Source organism: Canis aureus, chromosome 5, assembly GCF_053574225.1.
Source record: "Canis aureus isolate CA01 chromosome 5, VMU_Caureus_v.1.0, whole genome shotgun sequence".
NCBI classification, from domain to species: Eukaryota; Metazoa; Chordata; class Mammalia; order Carnivora; family Canidae; genus Canis; species Canis aureus.
The window spans coordinates 60,312,399-60,334,164 of NC_135615.1; the positions used below are offsets into that span (position 1 = coordinate 60,312,399).

General features: G+C 39.6%; 1 protein-coding gene across 1 annotated transcript in view; it reads right to left on the bottom strand.

Annotated features, from left to right (window-relative positions):
* The window catches only part of NUP93 (nucleoporin 93), a 108,963-nt gene that overhangs the window by 72,405 nt on the left and 14,792 nt on the right, over positions 1-21,766 (bottom strand). Inside the window, exons 2-3 of the mRNA XM_077898364.1 lie at positions 16,777-16,969; positions 4,804-4,921 (exon numbers count right to left, since the gene is read on the bottom strand). Of these exons, the coding sequence (XP_077754490.1) occupies positions 4,804-4,921; positions 16,777-16,955 (297 nt within the window). The 5' untranslated portion in view covers positions 16,956-16,969. The remainder of the gene's footprint in view (positions 1-4,803; positions 4,922-16,776; positions 16,970-21,766) is intronic.

Sequence of the window (21,766 nt, forward strand, 5' to 3'; positions counted from 1 at the left end):
GACTAAAGTTAAGGAAGGGCTGGTGCCACCAAAAGTTAGAAGCAGAAAGATTCTCCCCTAAAGCCTTCAAGGGGAATATAGTACTGCCAACACTGATTTCAAAGTTCTAGACTCCAAAACTGCAAGAGGATAAATTTCTAATGTTTTAGGCCAGAGTTTGTGGAAACTTCTTGTGGCAGCCCCAGGAATCTAATACAGAAAGTTTAGCAATATCATTATTTTTTTTTTAAGATTTTATTTATTCATAAGAGACCCAGAGAGAGAGGCAGAGACATAGGAAGAGGAAGGACAAACAGGTGCCATGCAGAGAGCCCAATGCAGAACTCAATCCCAGGACTCTGGGATCACACCTTGAGCCAAAGGTAGATGTTCAACCACTAAGCCACCCAGGCGTCCCAGTAATAGTATTATTATACTTTGATCTAATACCATTTAGAAATAATACAGCTTAATGTAGAGAATTGCAGCTCCCATTTTTATGGCCAACTCAGGCAATTTCTGCAGAGCTTTCTTGAAATATACATGCAATGTAGTGAAAAAGCCCACAATGTAACTGAACTATGTAAATTTGCAGTTTATTACTACATAATACACATCACCCATGGTACATTGGGTCTTTGCAACTCATAATAAAGATGTGCAATCTGCCCTTGATATTTTTTTTTCTGAAGACAGATTTGAGCCAAGTGAACATCTCTCAGAGGACCTGTGCTTGCAAGCACCACGAAGTCACTTAGAGCAGTACAGTCATTTCAGTGCCATGCCCTGTTAATAACTGTTCTTTACATAATTACATCTCTATTACACAAATGTATAGATAGGCCTTCTTTATGACCATTTCCAAAAAATAAACATTTTAATAAATTCTCCTAGCATCAGCCATATATATTTAAGTAAATCTTTTTAAGTATGTTACCTTTGCTGGCCACAGTAATCTTTCAAAAATGCATTCGCAATGCATGCCAACATCATCAATTATGACAAACAACAGTTAACAGAGAAAACCTGTATTAATTTCAAGCTTTCCATTAAAAAAAAGAGAATATAATCAATGTCTACCAAACAGAAAAGGACTACACACATATCTGTATATGTATCTATACACAGGGAAATGCCTTTTCAAGCTTTTAAGTAACCCAAAACAATGGATGGTACAAAGTCTTGGATAGCATCTATCAAAGGATCCTTCAGCATTTCCTTCTATAAATTTATAAACTCACATAATAAATTCATTCTGATTGAGACGTGGCACATGGGATTAGGATGCATTCTCATCTCTATAACTGCACTGGTTGGAAAAATTTATACACAAGAATCCATTAGATTTATAGTATGTGAATCATATATCTCAAAAAAGCTGTAAAAGTAAATGAGGAAAAAAAAGTCCATGAAAAAATATATATGGCTTTTCTAAAAACAAACAATAAAAGTAACTAAGTTAACTCTTCTTGGATAATCAACACACAATGAGAAGAATTAAAAGGAAGATTGCTCCATGCTCAGGGCAAAAGGCGACCTGGCTCATATCTACTAAATAAGAAATCAGGCAAAGGATATGTTGATACTGTGTATATGGGGGGCTTAAGCACAGGTCAGGTAAGCCTAAAACTTCCAATCCCTATCAATACAACCTAAAACTTCCAATCCCTATCAATAACTAGAACCATTTCAGATTAAGCCAAAGCCTCAGCCCTTTAAAACTTAAATTTTCTTCATTAAGCTTTTGTTGGCAAGAAGATGAAATCAAAAGAACAAGTATTTTGGAACTATTAAGTCTTTTTTTTCTTTGAGCAACCAGGGAAAGGGCAGAGGGAGAGAGAGAATTTTTTTTAAGATCTTATTTATTTATTTTAGAGATAGAGCAAGCATGAGTGGTGGGGAGAAGCAGAGGAAGAGGGACAAACAGACTTTGCACTGAGCTCAGAGATCAATGCAGGGCTTGATCGCTGGACCCTGAGATCATGACCTGAGCCGAAACCAAGAGTCAGACTTCACACCAACTGAGTCATCCAGGTGCCCCAAAGTGGGGGTGGGAGGGTAGAAAGAGAGAGAGAGAGAGAGAATCTTAAGTAGGTTCCACATCCAGCATGGAGCCCAAAGTGGGGCTTGATCTCACAACTCTGAGATCATGACCTGAGCCAAAATCAAGAGTGAGACGCTTAAATGATCAAGCCACCCAGATGCCCCAAAACTAAAAAGTCTTAAATCTTTACTTTAGATCTAGATGATCAATTCCTAATTAATCAAAAGTCACCTTGGACTGACCATTTTGCATTTCTGAAGCTATTCTGGAAAAACCTGAAAGGTAAAATTTTAAAATGTAAGCATCCTTCCTCTCAAAGTTCAAAGATTTCCCTGTGGTACAGGACCAAAATTCTTAGCAATGCTCATTACAAATTAAGAAACTCTCTTTGCTGTGACTGAGCATGCACTACTAGGAAACCATCTAATGGGGGTGCTGAAGGAGTGTTCGTGCATTAAACAGAAGGTTAGAAGAGAAGATCATGACTTGATACATTTATAAACCTGTCAATATCTCAAAGCAGAAAATGGAGTACCATATCAGAGGGAATTCATGAAGTACATCACTAAGTGTACTGACAATTCCAAATATGTATAACAAATATGCCAAGGAACATTTAAAAACAGTTGGTTTGGGGATCCCTGGGTGGCTCAGCGGTTTGGCGCCTGCCTTTGGTCCCGGGCACGATCCTGGAGTCCCGGGACTGAGTCCTGTGTCGGGCTCCCGGCATGGAGCCTGCTTCTCCCTCTGCCTGTGTCTCTGCCTCTCTCTCTATGTCTATCATGAATGAATAAATAAAATCTTTAATAAATAAATAAATAAATAAATAAATTAAATAAAATAAAAACAGTTGGTTTTAAAAATAAACAAGTTCTTCGGGGGGCATGTGGGTGGTTCAGTCAGTGTCACCTCTGACTCTTGGTTTCAGCTCAGATCATGATCTCATGGGTTGTGTGACTTGAGCCTCCAGTTGGGCTCGGGCAGGAGTCTGCTTGAGATTGTCCCCCTCTGCCCCTACCCCTACACTTGCATGTACGCACACCAAGAAAATAAATAATTTTTTAAAAAAATAAAAATAACGGATTTGCTATTTTAAACATTAAAAACAACCAACCTTTCAGTGAGTGCCATTTCTTCCCCACTATTAGGGATACTACCCAAAATACATGATTATTCAAATTTTTTAGCTCTATCCCTTTTGCTCACCTCATCCTTGTTAAAAGTATTGGTTTACAGAGTATCAAGCAGTAAAACAAAAGGAACAACAAAAAAAGGACAGCTAAAAGTAAACAAAATAAAAACAGTTAAGTATACATGCCATTTTAAGATTTCATGGCATCCTTAAGGTGACAAGTTAATACAATTTAGTACACAAAATTAAAAAAAAAAAAAGACCTAGAGACTATGGGAACATATCAGTAACAGGAAAAATAATGAGTATTTACTTAAATAAGACAGTTATTTAAGTCTCAATACAAACATAGGGTTTTCAGTTATGTTGAACTGGAATAAATACTATGAGACTATGTAGGACTATGGCCATTAGATGGATAAAAATAGTTCTTGGGAAGACAGTAGAGTTAATTCAAACTGAGCCCAAGTAATAACACAATTAGTAACTATCTGTAGAATGTTGCCTTCTGGGGATCCCTGGGTGGCTCAGCGGTTTAGTGCCTGCCTTTGGCCCAGGGCGCCATCCTGGAGTCCCGGAATCAAGTCCCACATCGGGCTCCCAGCATGGAGCTGCTTCTCTCTCCTCCTGTGTCTCTGTCTCTCTCTCTCTCTCTCTCATGAATAAATAAATAAATCTTAAAAAAAAAAAAAAAAAAAAGAACGTTGCCTTCTTAGAACCTGTTTCCTTTCATTTCAAAGGTAAATCAACAATTAAAATGGCAGCTCACTGCCCCTTCACTCTAACATGAACACAGCACCCCAATTCCTTAAAACTAAATGAGTCACAAGTTTTTTCCTTTAACAATGTGTGTGTGGGGATCCCTGGGTGGTGCAGCGGGTTAGCGCCTGCCTTTGGCCCAGGTCCTGATCCTGGAGACCCGGGATCGAATCCCACATCGGGCTCTCGGTGCATGGAGCCTGCTTCTCCCTCTGCCTGTGTCTCTGCCTCTCTCTCTCTGTGACTATCATAAATAAATAATAAAAATTAAAAAAAAAAAAACAATGTGTGTGTGCACATCCACACACACAAAGCAGTTTCTGATTAGATTAAAATAGCAATCAATTATGCCAGTGGCATGTTAGGTTAAATGAGACTAGAGTGCTTTATTAGACCATTTCCTGGTGCCACTAATGCGGCCAAATACTTCCTAGAAATCGATGAGTAGGTTTCAGTAAATAGTACTCTAAGTTTTTCCCAGCTCTTTGCCAACCAATACAAGCAAGCTGTAAAAAAGAAATGTGGAAGACGAAGAGTAAAATTATTTGAGATCCAGCAAAGAAAGCAAGACAAACTTAAAACTAATGTCTCTGTGCCTTGGATTAAGCCCAAGGAAGGAAGAAAAATCTGTTCTCATAATTATAATAATCTAAGAAGTGCAGGTTGGAACTGCTTTCCTAAATTCAGCCTCTCAGAGCACTCTGAAAGTAATCTATGTTCCCCACTATACCTCCAAAGCTGAATCACCCATTCTCTTAATATCTCAGGAAGAGAATTAACAAAGAAATCTAGAACTCCTAATCAGCTGGTCAACAAAAGACCAGGGACTTCAGCCTGGTTTGCATACTCAAGGTTACCTGCAGCAGTACTGGCACCTGGTAGCCCTTACCTGGATGTCTGTGTCCTTAACAGGCTCAAGAGGCTCAAAGGTGGTGGCTGCACTCAGACTCTCCAATCGCTGGGAGATGTGGGATATGTCAAGTCCCCGAGAACCGAGGAGAACAGATCTATATGAGGATATAGGGCAAGGAGAAAAAAAGCAGGATTAGGACATCTAATATGCTTCATAAAACACCACAGACTATTTTTTTTATTGTTAAACTTCAAAACTTTTTTTTTTCCAAAAATTCCTACGTACTGCCCAGATACTTTTATATGTTTTTTTTTTTTTTTTTATCTCTCCATAAGATTTATTACACAGAATAACAGACACAAATTGTACCCGGTAATAAGAGTTCTGATCATTCTGAGTTAGAATGAAGAACTTGCTAGAATAAAATGATAATATATCAGTAAAATGATAGGCTAGACTACTCCCCATATTTTACAGTAAAAATCATAAAGTAGATGCTATTCTCAATCTCTCTTTTACAGACGGGGGAATAAAAGGTACAAAGAAGTTAACTGACTTATCCAAAGTCAGAGAGCCAGGAAATGACAGAGCCAGGTCATTAGGCTCCAGAGCACAAACTCTTAACCACCATATTGTATTCCCAGCTTCTGTAAAGACAGATACAGTGAACCACAACATTTGAGAAGCTTCAGTCCAAACTTTATTAGTTGAAGAAGCTAAAAGTCTAGGACCATCGATGATATGCAAAGGGCAGTCAGACCAAGTCCAAGGCCAATTTTCCATGGCTTCTCTTTAACAGCCTAACATATCTAGCACATTTTTAAGTTCCCTTTCTGCTGCCCAGTCCAGTAATACAGGAGCCTGTCACCTAATAAATGCTTTGCAGAGAGATGGGAATAATACAGTTAATAATAATAAAATCACAGTCTCACTAGTATCTAGAACACTCCCTGGAAAAAATTTAGGGGAATTAGATGCTTTTGGATTATAATTTAGTATCAAAAATCCCACTGACAAAATTTACATTCCCTCTGAGTAACTCAGAAGCTAGACCACTGGGCAACACAAGTAACCCTAACACCTATGGCTGTCACACCTAAGATTTCTACTCCTGAACTAACAGACTTATTGGAGAAGAGAAAGGACTTTGTGTTTATTTCCATTCTACTAAGTACTACAGAAATAGATGATGTGCACCCAGAGGGTTCCTCATTATGGATTTTTGTCTCTTTCATGTAGACAGGTCAACTACAATGCATGTCATCCCTGGGGCTTCTCCTTCAGGTTACCAGGTAAATAAGATAATCTGGCCTCTCTTTTAACAATCCTTGAAGCTAACTTTCTAATATGGTAGTTACATCAGAATCACCTAGGCAACTTTCCTTCCAATGATCCTGAATAGTGCTAGGTGAAGCTGAAGCATGGGTATCAGTGTAACATATTCTTTCCTTTTTTTTTTCTTTCCTTTTTTAATAATAGCTTTACTGAGATATAATTCATATACCATACAATTCATCCATTTAAAGTGTACAATTCAGTAGGTTTTAGTATATTTACAGAGTTGTACAACCATCACCACAATCAACTCTAAAACATTTTCATCAACCCACAAACAAATCCTTACCCACTAGCGGTCATTTCCCATGTCTCTTTCCAAACTCCTCTCATCCTCTGACAATCATTAATCTCTTTTGTTTCTATAAATTTGCCTATTCTGGACACTTCATATAAATTGATTCATACAATAGTGGGGTTATTTTTATTTTTTAAAAGGTTTTACTTATTCACAAGAGATAGGGAGAGACATAGGCAGAAGGAGAAGCAGGCTCCAGGCAGGGAGCCACCCAGGCGTCCCAATACATGGGTATTTTTGTGACTACCCTTTTTCATTTAGCATAATGTTTGTCAAAATTCATCCATGTTGTAGTATATATCGGTACTTCATTTCTTTTTATAATTGAACAATATTGGATTAAAGGGATACATCACAGTTTATCAGTGTATCTATTCATCAGGTGATAGACATTTGGGCTGTTTCCACTTTGAGATTGAAAAATGCTGCCCTGAACATTCATGTACAAGTTTTTGGGTGAATATAAAGGTTTGTGTGTGTGTGTGTGTATTAGCAGATACTGATGGTCACTGCTTAGTCATTAATTCCTTAGAGGTTGCAAAATGGTGGTATTTTTTTTCTAAGATTTATTTATGAGAGAGAAAGAGTACGCATGGAGGGGTGGGGATGGGGGATCTCCAGCCGACTGCCCTCTGAGTATGGAACCCAATCTCAAAACCCAGAGATAACGACCTGAGCCAAAACCAAGAGTCAGATGCTTTTAACCGACTGAGCCATCCAGATGCCCCAGGTATTCTATTTTTATTAGCCAGACTATTCCTTTTCAGAAAAACTCTTCATCCACTATGTGGTTACTCTGAATAATGAGATGGTTCTCCAGCATCCTCAAAGTGATGGATGAGTTTCGTTATCATTATGAATTCATGAATTTAAACATAGTCATAAACATATGAAATGAAACATATTAAATACTTATTGATGTGTATCAATTCATTGCAGGAACTATCCTTATGATACTCAAATCTTCTCCTTCAGCTAGTAGAAACCTTTTGAGGGCGGTTTCTGAGTTCTTTTGACATGACTCAAGTAGAACTTCATAACTTCTCTATCTGGTATGACAAAATGTTTCATTTTCATCTTATACAGACTTGGGAGTCAGTCAACTCTCCAAAGAGCCCCCATTGTTTTATTAAGAGATGGATTTTACAAGTGGCTATCTGAGCTCTAGGCCTGCTCACTGCTATACTGTTTCTAGGCTTTTTCTTTAAATAGAGCTAGAAATGAAGTTTTTACTTTTGTTTCAGTTTTAAGATAAATTACATGGTGAGTTTATACGAATACTTACAATTCAAATTTAAAACACAAAGTTTTGGGTTAACCTTGTAAGTTTTTCTATCCGAATCTCCTTTTTCCCCACACCAAAAGTCCTAGTCCTCAGCATAATCACCATAACTATTTATTTGCTCTATCCTACACTATACACATAAAAGTCTCAAAACAGCTGTAACAACACCTCCAACTGCTGACTGATGACAGATTAAGAATCACTTGGAACTGTTCCTCTCTGTGTGGTATGTCACCTACTAGATTAAGCATTTATTTTCCTTTTTAAAGAACTTTTTTGATATTAATTTTGTTTTATAATGATGTATTTGTACAATTCCAAAGTCAATTTTATTTTTAAAAACATTCCCATCTTCTTCACCTTATTTAAGGTTACTTAAACCTTTTGTTTACCTTCTGTATTAATCATGTCTTTTTAGGGAAGGAGGGAAGAAAAGCAAGGAGGAAGACCTATTATGAGTGAGCTCTTAGGAACGGTGCTAGGATGGGGAAAAGTCCAGAGTACCAGTGCAGAGTAGGGGTAGATTGGCACAGTTTATCAGGAAGGAGAAACCGTAAAATTAAAACAAAAACAAAAACAGAAACACCTGAAAAAATAAAACTCTAAAAGCAAGAATTTAGAATGGAAACTAGGGTAGCCCAGGTGGCTCAGAGGTTTAGTGCTGCCTTTGGCCCAGGGTGTGATCCTGGAGACCTGGGATCCAGTCCCATGTCAGGTTCCCAGCATGGAGCCTGCTTCTCCCTCTGCCTGTGTCTCTGTCTCTCTCTCTCTCCCCCAGCATGGAGCCTGCTTCTTCCTCCGCCTGTGTCTCTGTCTCTCTGTCTCTGTCTCTCTCTCTCTCTCTGTGCCTCTCATGAATAAATAAATAAAATCTTAAAAAAAAAATAGAATGGAAACTAATGGACAAAAGGTAGAACCTCGGGCACCTGGCTGATTCAGTCAGTTAAGCATCTGCCTTCAGCTCAGGTCATGATCCCAGGGTCCTGGGATGGAATCCGGCATCAGGCTCCCTGTTCAGCAAGGAGTCTGCTTCTCCCTCTCCTCTGCCCCTCCCCAACTCATGCATGCACACAGGTGCTCACACATGCACATGCTCTCTCGCAAAAATAAATAAAATCTTTAAAAAATAAAATTTAAAAAAGGGGTAGAACCGCCTTGTGTACATACAGTACCTCATTTTATATATTTGTCCACAGACTCATGTAAATATTTTGCATCAATTTAAAATATTAATTTTAAAACTCACAACTCTTAACACCCAAGACTTAGATTTCATGAACCTCTAAATCTGAATTCAAATGCACCTTGAAAATAATTATTAAAGCAATTGCATTGTGAGCAGTGACTGAACTATTTTATATTAACGAATTTAAAAATTTTAGTTGTAATTATGGTGCTGTGTTTTTATTTTTGGAGTCATTACTTAGAGATATATTTGATGTCTAAAATCTGTTTCTAAATCCAAGTGGGATTACAGATGAAACAAATTGGGTGATGAGCAATGGAGTTTCATTAAACTTTTGTCTCTTTTTCTGTATGTAAAACACTTTTAGTAATGAAATTATTTAAGGAAAAACAAGTCATATGAATCTACTTACTAGAAATAACTACAAAATTAATAGTACTTATAGGGAAGAGGAACCTACTATGTGAGAGTATGCAAAGCCAGACTGTGGGAAATTAAGGACAAATGAGTTCAGTCCTTCATTACAAAATAGCTCCAAGGGAAAAGACAAAGTGAGCACTTACTGAATAAAAGAAATTTTAAAAGATTTATCAAGGATTCACAATACATGGGATATTTGGATTTTGAGTCAAGCAAATTGATAAACATGTAAGATATCTGAACAGACTAAAAATTTGATATTAAAGTATTATATTTACTTATTTTAGATACAGAACTATAGTTATGTTTAAAAGTAAAGGAATCTTTAAAAAGGGGGGGGGGGGGCAGCCCTGGTGGCTCAGCAGTTTGGTGCCACCTTCCGCCTGGGGCCTGATCCTGGAGACCCGGGATCAAGTCCCGTGTCGGGCTTCCTGCGTGGAGCCTGCTTCTCCCTCTGCCTGTGTCTCTGCCTCTCTCTCTCTTATGGGTGAATAAATGAAATCTTTAAAAAAGGGGGGGGGGGGGCAGCCCCGGTGGCGCAGCGGTTTAGCACCGCCTGCAGCCCGGAGTATATGATCCTGGAGACCCAGATCGAGTCCCACAGCGGGCTCCCTGCATGGAGCCCGCTTCTCCCTCTGCCTGTGTCTCCGCCTCTCTCTCTCTCTCTCTATGAATAAATAAAATCTTAAAAAAGAAAAAAAAAGTAAAGGAATTAGGGACACCTGCGTGGCTCAGCGGTTGAGCATCTGCCTTTGGCTCAGGGCGTGATCCTGGGGTCCTGGGATAGAGTCCGCATCAGGCTCCCCATGGGAGCCTGCTTCTCCCTCTACCTATTTCTCCACTTCTCTGTCTCTCCCATGAATAAGTAAATAAAACCTTAAAAAAAAAAAAAGTAAAGGAATTAGTTTCTAGAGATTCACTTGGCAGTATCTGTGGGTAAAATAGTGTACTAGCTGGGATTTGCTTAAAAATTATTAGGTGGGGGATATAAAACAAAAAGGAAAAACTGTCCCTGATTGGTAATTGAAATGAGTGCTCAGATTCAAAATCTAGCCATCCCATGGAACGTGAGTTACAGGCACTAAAAACTCGTGATTTCAAGAGAATGTAAAACAATATTCTGAAGAAAAGTTAAGCCACAAAATTGGCTTGTTTTTGGAAAGAGTATCTCCACAGAACTGAGGTATCTTGACTGCTTCATAAGCATTTATTTCACTTCTTAAAAAATCTCCTCAAAATATATACTTGGTAATCTAAAAAAAAATCATGCCTTTTTATTTTCTGTATCTGATGCTTTGACAACTATAGCCTTGCTGACATTGGCCTCTCCGAATTAGCTCACCTTGCAAGGCAGCCCTTCCAGTGAGCACAAATTTCAAATGCAAACTGATGAGTCCAAAGCCCATACCCCAACTTGAATGGGCCACTTACCACCCCACAGCTAGGTAAAGACAACTAGAGACAGCTCCTATACCCCAGAGCCTGTTGAGGTTATTCAAACTAGGCAATCCTAAATTTGTTGACCCAGCCCTGCTTTGCTTTCCCATGGAAACCAGAATACAGGCTTCTGCCCACATTTCCCCCTTGCTCTCACAGCATCTTGACTGACCCCATGCTGACCTATGATGTGCCCTGCCTCATTTCTAGACAACTGTAAACAGAAACTCCCTCCTTCATGACAGTCATTTTCTTGTCTGCATATCTTACCATACCTGATTCAAGCAAATCCCAGGTACTTTTAAAACACTTTCCTTTTTTTTTTCCAGTGGATATGTACATACATTTCCATCACCTGATTTTTTAAAACTGCTTTATTAAAAATAATTTAAAAATAAAACCACTTTATCAAGATACAATGTACATATCATATCCATTTAACTGATTTAGTGGATTTTAGTATATTTAGAGCTGTGCAACCATCCACTACAACTGATTTTTAGAATTTTCTTCACCCCACAAAGAAACCCCCAACCCATCAGCAATCACTTTCCATGACCCTCAATCCACCCATCCGCCCACAAGAACATTAATCTACTTCCTATCTCTATGAATCTGCTTATTTAAAATATTGCACATAAATGGAGCTCTACAATATATCGTCTTTTGTGACTGGCTTCTTTCACTTAGCATAACGTTTTCAAAGTTCATCCATGCTGGAGCCATGTATTAAACACTCATTCTTTTTATTGCAAAGTAGTATTCCATTTTATGGATATACCACATTTTATTTATCAATTCATCAGCTGACAGACATTTGGGTTGTTTCCACTTTTTGACTATTATGAATAATGCTATGAACAGCCATGTATAAGTCTTTATATGGATAACTGTTTTCATCTCTCTTGGGTATACCCCTAGAGGTGGAATTGCTGAGTCATATGGTCATGCTGTTTAACTTTTGAGGAACCAGTCGCCTGTTTCCCAAAGTGGCTGCAATACTTTACATCCCACCAACAGTATATGAGTCTCCATTTTTTCCACATCCTCAATACAGGGCTGAGGGTCTTTTGATTATAGCCATTCTAGTGTGTTAATGAAGTGATATGTCATGGGGGTTTGGGTTTGGGTTTCCCTGATGGCTGGTGATGTTGAATGTCTTGTCATTTGCTTGTTAACCATGTGTCCATCATCTTTGGAGAAACAGCTATTTACATCTTTTGTTCATTTTTTTTTTTTAATTTATGATAGTCACAGAGAGAGAGAGAGAGAGAGAGAGAGAGAGGCAGAAACATAGGCAGAGGGAGAAGCAGGCTCCATGACCCGGGAGCCCGACGTGGGATTCGATCCCGGGTCTCCAGGATCGCGCCCTGGGCCAAAGGCAGGCGCCAAACCGCTGCGCCACCCAGGGATCCTCTTTTGTTCATTTTTAAATCAAATCCCTTATCAGATAAATAATTTGCAAATATTTTCTCCCATTCTATGGGCTATTTTCTCACTTTAATAGTGTCCTTAAACGTACAAAAGTTTTTTAATTTTGATGAAGTTCAATTTATCTATTTTTTATTCTGTCACTTGTGCTTTCAGTTTCATGTCTAACAAGGTTCTGCCTAACTTAAGGTCAGAAAGATTTATACCTGTTTTCTTCTAAGAGTTTTAAAGTTTTGGCTCTTACATTCAAGTCTGTTACATTTAGAATTAAGGTGTACAACTTCATTCTTTTGCATATAGATATCCAGTTGCCCCAGTATCATTTGTTGAAAAAACACTAAATGCTCTTGGCATTTGCTGAAAATCAGCTGATGACAGACACATGGATTTATTTCTGGACTCATAATTCTACTCGATTATCTATTCTTATGCCAGTAGCACATAGTCTCGATTATGGTAGCTTTGTTTAAAGTTATGAAATTAGAAGTGTGAGCCTTCCAACTTTTTTCTGCCTTTTAAAGATTGTTTTGGCAACTCTAGGTGTCTTTTTATTTCCATATGGATTTTAAGATCAACTTGTCAATTTCTGCAAAAAAGCCAGCTGGAATTTTGATAAGGGTTCCACTGAATCTGCAGATCAATATGGGCAGTATTAATATCTTAATAATAAAATTAAGTCTTCTGAATTGTGAACATTGACTGTCTTTTACTTGTTTTCTTAAATAAGAGAACTGTACACTTTTTTTCCACCTCGTATGTTTTTACTTTACTACACAATATGTCCTGGAGTCATTCTACAGTAGTGTACATTCTCATTCTCTAGCGTTACTGAGAAGTATTCCACTGCCAAGGTGTACCACACCTATCCTACTAATCCCCTACTGATGGATGTTTGAGTTGTTTTTAATTTTTGCTATTGCAAGTAATGCCACAATGGATATCGTTATGGACATCTCTTTCATACTTTTGCCAGTGTGTCTTTGGAATAGATCCTTAGAAGGATTGCTGGGTAAAGGATAAATTCACTAGATATTGCCAAATTCTGTCCCACAGGTGCCTTATCTGCACCAGTGATATGTGAGAATGCACCCAGCACCCAGGCAATTTTAAGGTGTACCAGGGCTGAGCGCCTTGAAATTAAAAAACTAGCTATTATAGTAATCAGAAGAGTGAAGTCATCCAAGTGGGTGGTGCCTGCAGGAATTGTCCAGTGCATAGACAGATTTGATGGGGAAAAGTGGACATAGAACTGAGGGAAAACAACAGAGAATCCAGGGTAAGGGATGGCTTTACAAATAAAGTCTATATTAGAAACTTCCAGCTTTTTAAGAGTAGAGAAATCCAAAGGCTCCCTGATTTCTACCTGCCCCAATTTCCATAAACCAGGCAGCTTCTCCTGAGCAAAAAGCCAGAAAGGCTGGAGTCAAACACTCTACTCTCAGGAGAAGAGGAAGACAAAAGGTGTCCTCAGTACACATGGGGAGCAGAAACAAAGTCAGGAGGTCTGAGGTCAAGTCTCATCTGTCTCTTACTGCCTGAAAATCTTAAATGCATCAGTTTTCTAAGCTTAATTTTCTTCCTCTGGTTGTTTTTTTTCCCCCTCTGTTAAATCTGGAGAAAAATCCCTGCCTCGCTCACCTCTCAAGGCTTGTGAAGACCAGTCAGGAGAACACCTGTGACAATTCTTTGGGAATTAAAAAGTGCCATAAAAATAGGAGAGTCTTAGCTGAGCAACTTGGATTTGAATCTGGCACGGCCATTTGCTATCTGATGTTTCTCAATTATAAAACAGAGATAATAACACTTATTTCATAAGGTTATTTTAAGAAGATATTATATAATGCATTTAAAGTGTTTGGCACAGTGCCTGACAAAGAGCAAGTGCTCAAAAGGTTGCTTAGTAGTATTGCTACAAGTAAAGTTATAATTTACTGTAAAACTTTGGGCAAATTAATGTTCATATATGCTTTGCATGAATATGGAGAAAAGTGTGAAAGAAGAAACAGATCAATAACCCTGGTTACCTTGGGGGATAAAGTTAAGAAGAGTGAATGCTGGCTTTTTCTTTGTACAACTCTTAAGTTGTTTGGCTTCTGAACCTGACTGGAAAAATCCAATGGGGCATCTGTGATGGGAACAGAGGGGGGATACAATTGAAAATGGGTACCCAGGGAGGGCTTCATGGCTACTGATGATACTCTATGTCTTTACTGTGCAATGTGCAATTCATTTTATTATTATTTACACTAGGAGTCAGCAAACTTACCCTGTAAAAGGCAGACAGTAAATATTTCAGGCTCTGCAGGCCATACGGTCTCTGTCATAACTATTCAACTCTGCTATTGTAGCACAAAAGCAGCACAGACAATACATAAATAAGTGTGGCCATGTTCCAATAAGACTTTAACAGGCAGCGGGCTGGATCTGGCTCATGGATCATAGGCTGACAACCCCTGATTTACACCTTTATATATGTTATGCATATCCCTCTTTATGTGTGAAGAAATTTAACAGTTTAAAAATATCAAACACACATGCAAAAAAGCCTTCAAATCTGTTCTCTAAAATGAAAAATCCAACAAAGTATATTTAAACAAATGAATTCAGCACAGAACAATTCAATCTTAAATCTACAATCTAATCTTAACTAAAATCTTAAGGACACATTTTCTTCCAAAATTTATTTCATGCAAGAAAATTTTTCCTACTCAGTTCTCTCCTCTGCCTTTACCCTGTACTAAAATATTCACATCACATTTTAATGTCTGCCTATCAAGGTGGAAAAATACAGTCATTAGTCCTTTGGTTTTTTTTAAGCACTTGCCCCACCCCATACCCATTCTTTCAATGTTCAACTTCCTCCTCCCTAAAATAATGAATTTAAGGTAGAAAGAGATGAAGAAGAATGGAAATTTACAAGAAAGAGAGCATGACTGATAATTGTTACCAAGAAAACAGTTTCCCTTTTTGCTCTTAATAGGCTGTAAAGCTGATGCAATTAAATTATAACTATAGCAACTCAGCTGGCATCACGGTCCTTTTGCTCCCGCAGCATCCTTGCACACAAGCGCAGAGCCCGCATGCTCAAGACTGAGGGTAACTGCAGGCAATCCGCAGTAAGGAGCATGCAGGGAGGACAAGTAAGCAGATATGGCCAAAGGCTGGCGGGGGTGTTGGGGAATGATGTACTGGAGCAACTAGCTGTATTAAAAAAAAAAAAAAGTTCCTGCTGGGGTTCCCCTGATTTGCCTTGATCAATACCAATGAAACCAAAACTAACTGGTATTTAAAAAAAAAAAAAAAAAAAAAACTCTGGGAAGGCCTACAGAAGAATTCCTACAACATCTTTACTAATTCAGCAGAGCAGCCAGAGCACTGAGCTTTCAAGATCAGCTGGGAAAAGAATGTAGCCCTTATACTTACTCCTGTGACATTTATTACAAACCCAAAATAACATCCCCGTGGAAACATCAGCACTTAGGTCTTTCTCAAGTTCAAGGAATGAAGACTGAGCAGACGACTGACAATTTCCCACATCTCCCACACAGAATCTCAGTGATTTTCCAGACTCACCGAGGTCACGAGTACCGGCACCCCTCTATCCGCCCACAGCCCTTCCTTTGGGGCTAGAAGAGCATGTGCTCTCTGGAGTCAGCCTCCCGAGGTTGGAGTCCTGGTTCAACACTCACTGGCTGTGCAATCCGACAGTTACCCTGCCCTCTCTGAGCCTTAGCTGCTCAACTGTAAGGGGACATAGTCCTAATATTCATTGTGAGGACTAAGCAAACTCTGAAGTTTAGCCAAGTTTCTGACACACAGTAAATCACATTTCTCATGGAAAGCAGCAACGGGTTTTTTTTTTTTTTTCTGTCTCCCCAAATTACAAGCTCCTTGAGGGCAGACACGTCTATATATCATGGTTGTAGCCCCAGAGACAGCCCAGGACTGGGGTTCCCAACACATGACTGTGGAATCCACAGCCCACTGGATGCTGTGTGTCAGCAGATGCCACTGGCTGGACAGACAGACAGTACTTTTCTTCAGCTGCAGTCTCTTGGGGCTGCCCACTCTCCCATTCTATGGTCACCTGGCAGGCACTATGTGTCCAGGGCATTGTAGCAGCAGCTGTTGGGGTCACTAATGATGACCAGATAGAACCACCCCTCGCTTGGCTTTTCATCACTGGCTGCTCGTCAATTTCTTCCACGTGCACTTAAAAAGAGTACTCATTTCTGAATGTTCCCTGGCTTTGACGGTCATACTTATTTGGGTAACCACACTTACTAATATAGTTTTGGGAGCCATTTATGACCCAATGATCAGCAAACCCAATCAGGAACTACCGTAACAAGTTTCTGTGTGATAAAGCTCTTCACTCTTTCCCATCCTGATCATCTCTGCCGGTGATATGAGCTCACAGCTTGGTCAGGCAGAAAGGCTGTAAAACCTGAGGGCAGGGAGATAGAACAAGGCTGCTGACCCGTTTACAAAACCTGAGTTCCCAAGAATTAGGCTGTGTCTGTTACTCACAGACTGTATCCTAATTCAAGGGAGGAAAGAATCGGATCCTGCCCCTGAGCCATGCAGTAGCAGCACTGCCTCCCCACCAATACTCACGCCTTGACATCTGCTGTCTCCTGGGACGTGCGTGTGAGGGTACGGGAACGCAGGCGCTCACCCGCCTGCTGGATCTCCTGTAGGTTCCGTTCCACATGGGGAAGCTCTGAGATGCCCTCAGTCTCAGCAGCAAGCTGTTCAGCTTGCTGAAGGAGCTCACCAAACCCCTCAGTATCCATTGGAGTTGCAAATCCTAGATGGGGGAGGAAAAGGAGAGACCTAAATCAAGGGGAGGACAGGCTTTAAATGCTGCCCGAGTCTGTTACAAACTAAACAGAACACAAGGACTTTTTGTAAACAGACAAGGAGACAGCTCATCAACAAGCAGGATTTGTTCCTGAACAGAGCCCAAGAACAGGCCTGACAGAGAAAATGAGTCAGACTGTGAAGAAATAGATCATTTCTGTGCATATTGACAACCCCAAGATTGATTCCTGCCACCAGACCAAATGCAAAGATATTAAGCTACAGACCAGAATTCCTGCCTCCTTCCACACACACTCAAAGCTGACAAGGAAATGGAAACGACAGTGGCAATCTCTGGGAGATTAAAGAAACACCACCCTGCACCTCCTATTCCTCTACCTGTCTTAGAAAAATCCCACCATCCATATAGGTTGGGGGCAATTTATAAGGTCCTAATCTCATATGATTCTCAACAACTCTATGAGGCTCCAGAGTGGATAGGAGAAGCAACTCCAATCCACAGAGCTGTTAGGCACCCAGGGTACTCTGGTGGCATTGTGGCTGGATGGACAAAAGAACACAGGTCTCCTGACTAACCCCATGTTATTCTCACATATTTGCTCCTTCGCTAACAAAAGACAGTCTTTTAAAATTCATGTTTCCATTCACACATTCTTTAGCTTACAAGGTTACTGAGAGCAGATATCTATGTCTGCTGGTTACAGATGACATTCAGAATATTAGACTTAACTGTTACTATACCTACTACTTTTAGAAATGCCATTGCTGGGGCACCTGGGTGGCTAAGTGACTCTTGATTTTGGATCACATCATGATCACAGGGTCATGAGACTGAGGCCCTCATCTGGCCCAGGAGCCTGCTTTCTCCCTCTCCCGCTGCCCTTCCCTCACCCTTTCTCTAAAAAAAAAAAAAAGAAAGAAAAAGAAATGCCATTGCTACTAATAATTATACTAATATAAATAGCAGCTGGCTTCTAGACCATAAATATTAACAAGACCACCTGTTTCTCCAACAGTTGACAGAGCAAAGTCATATGAACAGTATTGCCATTTAAAAGATATTACACATTTATGAATCTTACATATACTGTACCATCCTTGTATAAGATTCTTGACCAACAGAATGTTTTTAACTCTACCACTATTTAAAACAGAACATAAACATTATCACCATCAATTTTTTTTAAAAAATTTACATTGTTAAAAGGTTAACAAAATTATTACTTATTGAAAAAATAAGGGCAACCCTGGTGGCTAAGCGGTTTAGCGCCGCCTACAGCCCAGGACGTGATCCTGGAGACCTGGGATCGAGTCCCACATCAGGCTGCCTGCATGGAGCCTGCTTCTCCCTCTGCCTGTGTCTCTGCCTCTCTCTCTCTCCTCTCTGTGTATTCTCATGAATAAATAAATAAATAAAATCTTAAAAAAAAAAAGAAAAAAGAAAATTCCTTAAATAGTAGCTCTTGTTAATCATACTTTTCTTGGTTTTAAACCCATGCCTTCCCACTGCACCTTTAAAATACCACTGGTCTAATATGATAGTTACATATCTCAGCTACAAAGCACAAGTTAATGTTAAAAGGGCATGGTCATCAACATAAATTCAGCGCAGGAGAATGAGGACTTTTTAAAATGGACATTAGAAGACATTAACTTGGGATCCCTGGGTGGCGCAGTGGTTTGGCGCCTGCCTTTGGCCCAGGGCGCGATCCTGGAGACCCGGGATCGAATCCCACATCAGGCTCCCGGTGCATGGAGCCTGCTTCTCCCTCTCCTATGTCTCTGCCTCTCTCTCTCTCTCTCTCTCTGTGACTATCATAAATAAATAAAAATTAAAAAAAAAAGACATTAACTTAAAATAAATAAATAGATAGATAGATAGATAGATAGATAGATAACTGACATTAACTTTAAAGGTAAAGGCACCAGGTTAAAACAAAAATAGTTCAGCTGGGGTAAACACAAAAACACTTTGGTATTCTTTAATCTTTAGAGACAAAAAGTCATATACACACTAACTTTTTCCTAAAATTTCTAGATAATCATTGTTTTGACCCAGTAGAATGAGGCTGTAACTGGCCATTTCTACCTGTGGGAATATCAGGATGGCAGGACAAGGAATGAGTATTCTCTTGGACAGAAGAAGAAAGAAATTAGTATTTTTAAACAACACAGCTCCTGTCTGATAGAGAAATGTTTTTCCTCAGAAACCAACAGGGCCAGTAACATTCTACTAACAGAAACATGGTCACTCACCAGAAAAAGGAAAGAAAAGTAATATACTACCTCTTCCCCCCACCCCTTTTAACTCTAAGATAAAAATAATGAACAGAGCTAAGGAGTAGGAAATACTTTCTTTCATAAGGAAAATTTTAGGCCTCCTTGAATAAAGGACTGAATAAAACAAACTTTTCTAAGTTTAAAAAAGAAGGAAAAAAACAAGAAAGAAATACATCTAACATTTCATATCCATGCCAGACAAATTCAGACAAAAGAAATGCTCAACTTCTCAAATGACCTGCCCCCACAAAGACTTAGAGTAATGAATCTGAATATAAATAATAAATGCAAAATAAAAATCACGATTTACTTTAATAGGGTCCAATAAATAAGATTTTTTTTAAAGTTAACAGAATTATTTGACTACAGTAAAATAAAAGCTGAATCTCTAAACACCATCTTAAAGTTAACATGCCCAAAACTGAACTATTGTCAACAAAACCCATTCCTCAGTCTTCTCAGTGTGGAGCCACCACTACTCAGCTGCTTGGGATAAAATCCTTGAAAGCCTTCACAACTAATCCAGGACCAACAGTGCCTTTCAAATCTACCCGCAAAACGCACCCAGAATCTACCCACTCAAGTCACTACCCTGGGCCTCCCTGCTTCAGCTCTTGCCTCCTACGTTCCACGTGATCCTTTCAAAGAACCCTTCCTCTGCCTAAACCTCTTGTACAGAGCAAAGCCCTACAGAAGCAGCCTCACCTCCTCTTACCTCCCGGACTTGGACTCATTTCCAGCCCTGCCTCCTTTCCCTTTCCTGGGCTCCAGTCACCCTGGAGCCTCCATGTTAGCCCCCCAATGACTCAGGCACATTTCTGCTCTAGCGCCTTTGTACTCCTTGTTTCCTCTATCTGGAACACTCCTCTCCCAGATACGCTCCTGACTGATTTCTCTGTTTCAGCTGAACTGTCATCTTGCCTTTGATTCTAACCTAGAACGAAATATTTAAGAGTGCAACCTGCAACCACCCCCAGCACTCCCTCATCTCCCTTACTGTAACCCATGCCAGAATGTAAGCTGCACAAGGACAGGGATTTTGTGTGTTTTATTCACTGATATATCCCAAGCTTCTAGAACAGCACCTGGCACATAGTAGGTGCTCATTTGTTGAATGAATAGGAATTTTATTCTTCCATTTGTGGAGAGTCTGTTCTTCCTGCACTCTCCTGCCAAATTAGCACCCACTGGCAAGCAAAGACCAGAGCAAAAACATTCCCTTCCGACTACCAACTGATACTTAACATTTCTGAGGCTGCACAGCATAAGGCAGTGACAGTATAAATGGCATGAATTCAGATCACACTTGGTCCAGACTAGTACTTTCCCTCTGAATATCCAGACAAAAACCAGTGGTATTTTAGAAGAAAAAAAAAAAAGGCCTAGTTTTCAGGTGAACAGAATTTCAAATCAAAAGAATAAATAAGTATATGTATAGAAAGAATTTCATTATACAACTTCAGAGTACAAAATAAGTTTGTTCCATGTCTGTCTGAGAGAAAGCTATATACTTAATACAATACATGGGAAAAACTGGATCTGTCCTACATTATAACTCACCCACTGGAAATTAATTTATAAAAAAATTACTGAAGTTTCATGATGAGGTCATCATCCCATTTCATTAAAAATTTTAAATTTATGATTAATTTCATAAAAGGACAATTTTTACCCCCTCTACAAAATAAATATCAATTTAACCACAATTAAACCAACGAACTTATCAGTTTTGACCTCAGATACTGAAAGTTCATCATGAAAATAACCTCACTAGCTTTGTCCAAGAGAGAACTGGGGTGGCAGCGAGGGGGTTTAAGTCCAAACTTTGTTGGTAAATCTGACCAGGACACAAGACAGAGACTGGATGCCAGGTGTACCCTTGGTGAGCTATGGAGGAGGAAGCCAGGAAGAAACCACATGAAGGACCCACAGAAGTGGAATGTGGAACAGCCAATGCAACAAGATTGGGGCTGGATGGAAAGAGGACAGCACTAGGGCTCTGCCATCAATGACTGAGCCTGACGGTAAGAGGTAAGAGGCCTTTGGAAACACTGAGAGGTGCTTCAGAGAGCATCACAGGGAACCAAGGCCCTGGGCATCAAACCTCTCCCATGTCACTTAGCAGAAGTCCCACTGAGCCTCCACAGACCTCCTCAAACACCGGCAACCAAAAGCTTTAAAATGAAAGGTAAAGGTTATCACACTGCTGTTAGAAAACAAGACTGGCAACTGGGGGGAGGAAGGGGCAGACACTGTGACAGAAGGGAGAGTTCTGAGAAGCTGGTAATTTTCTGGGTTTTTGTTTTGTTTTGTTTTGTTTTGTTTGGGGGGGTTAGCTCAGTGCTGCTTAACAGTGTGTTCACTTTGAGAAAATTCACTGAGCTGGACTCATGATTTATGCACTTTTCTGTGTATCATACTTCAATAAAAAAGTTACTCCCAAAATGAAAAATAATAACCCATGGCTTTTCAGAAGCTCCAGTAGGACACCCCACGATGTTAG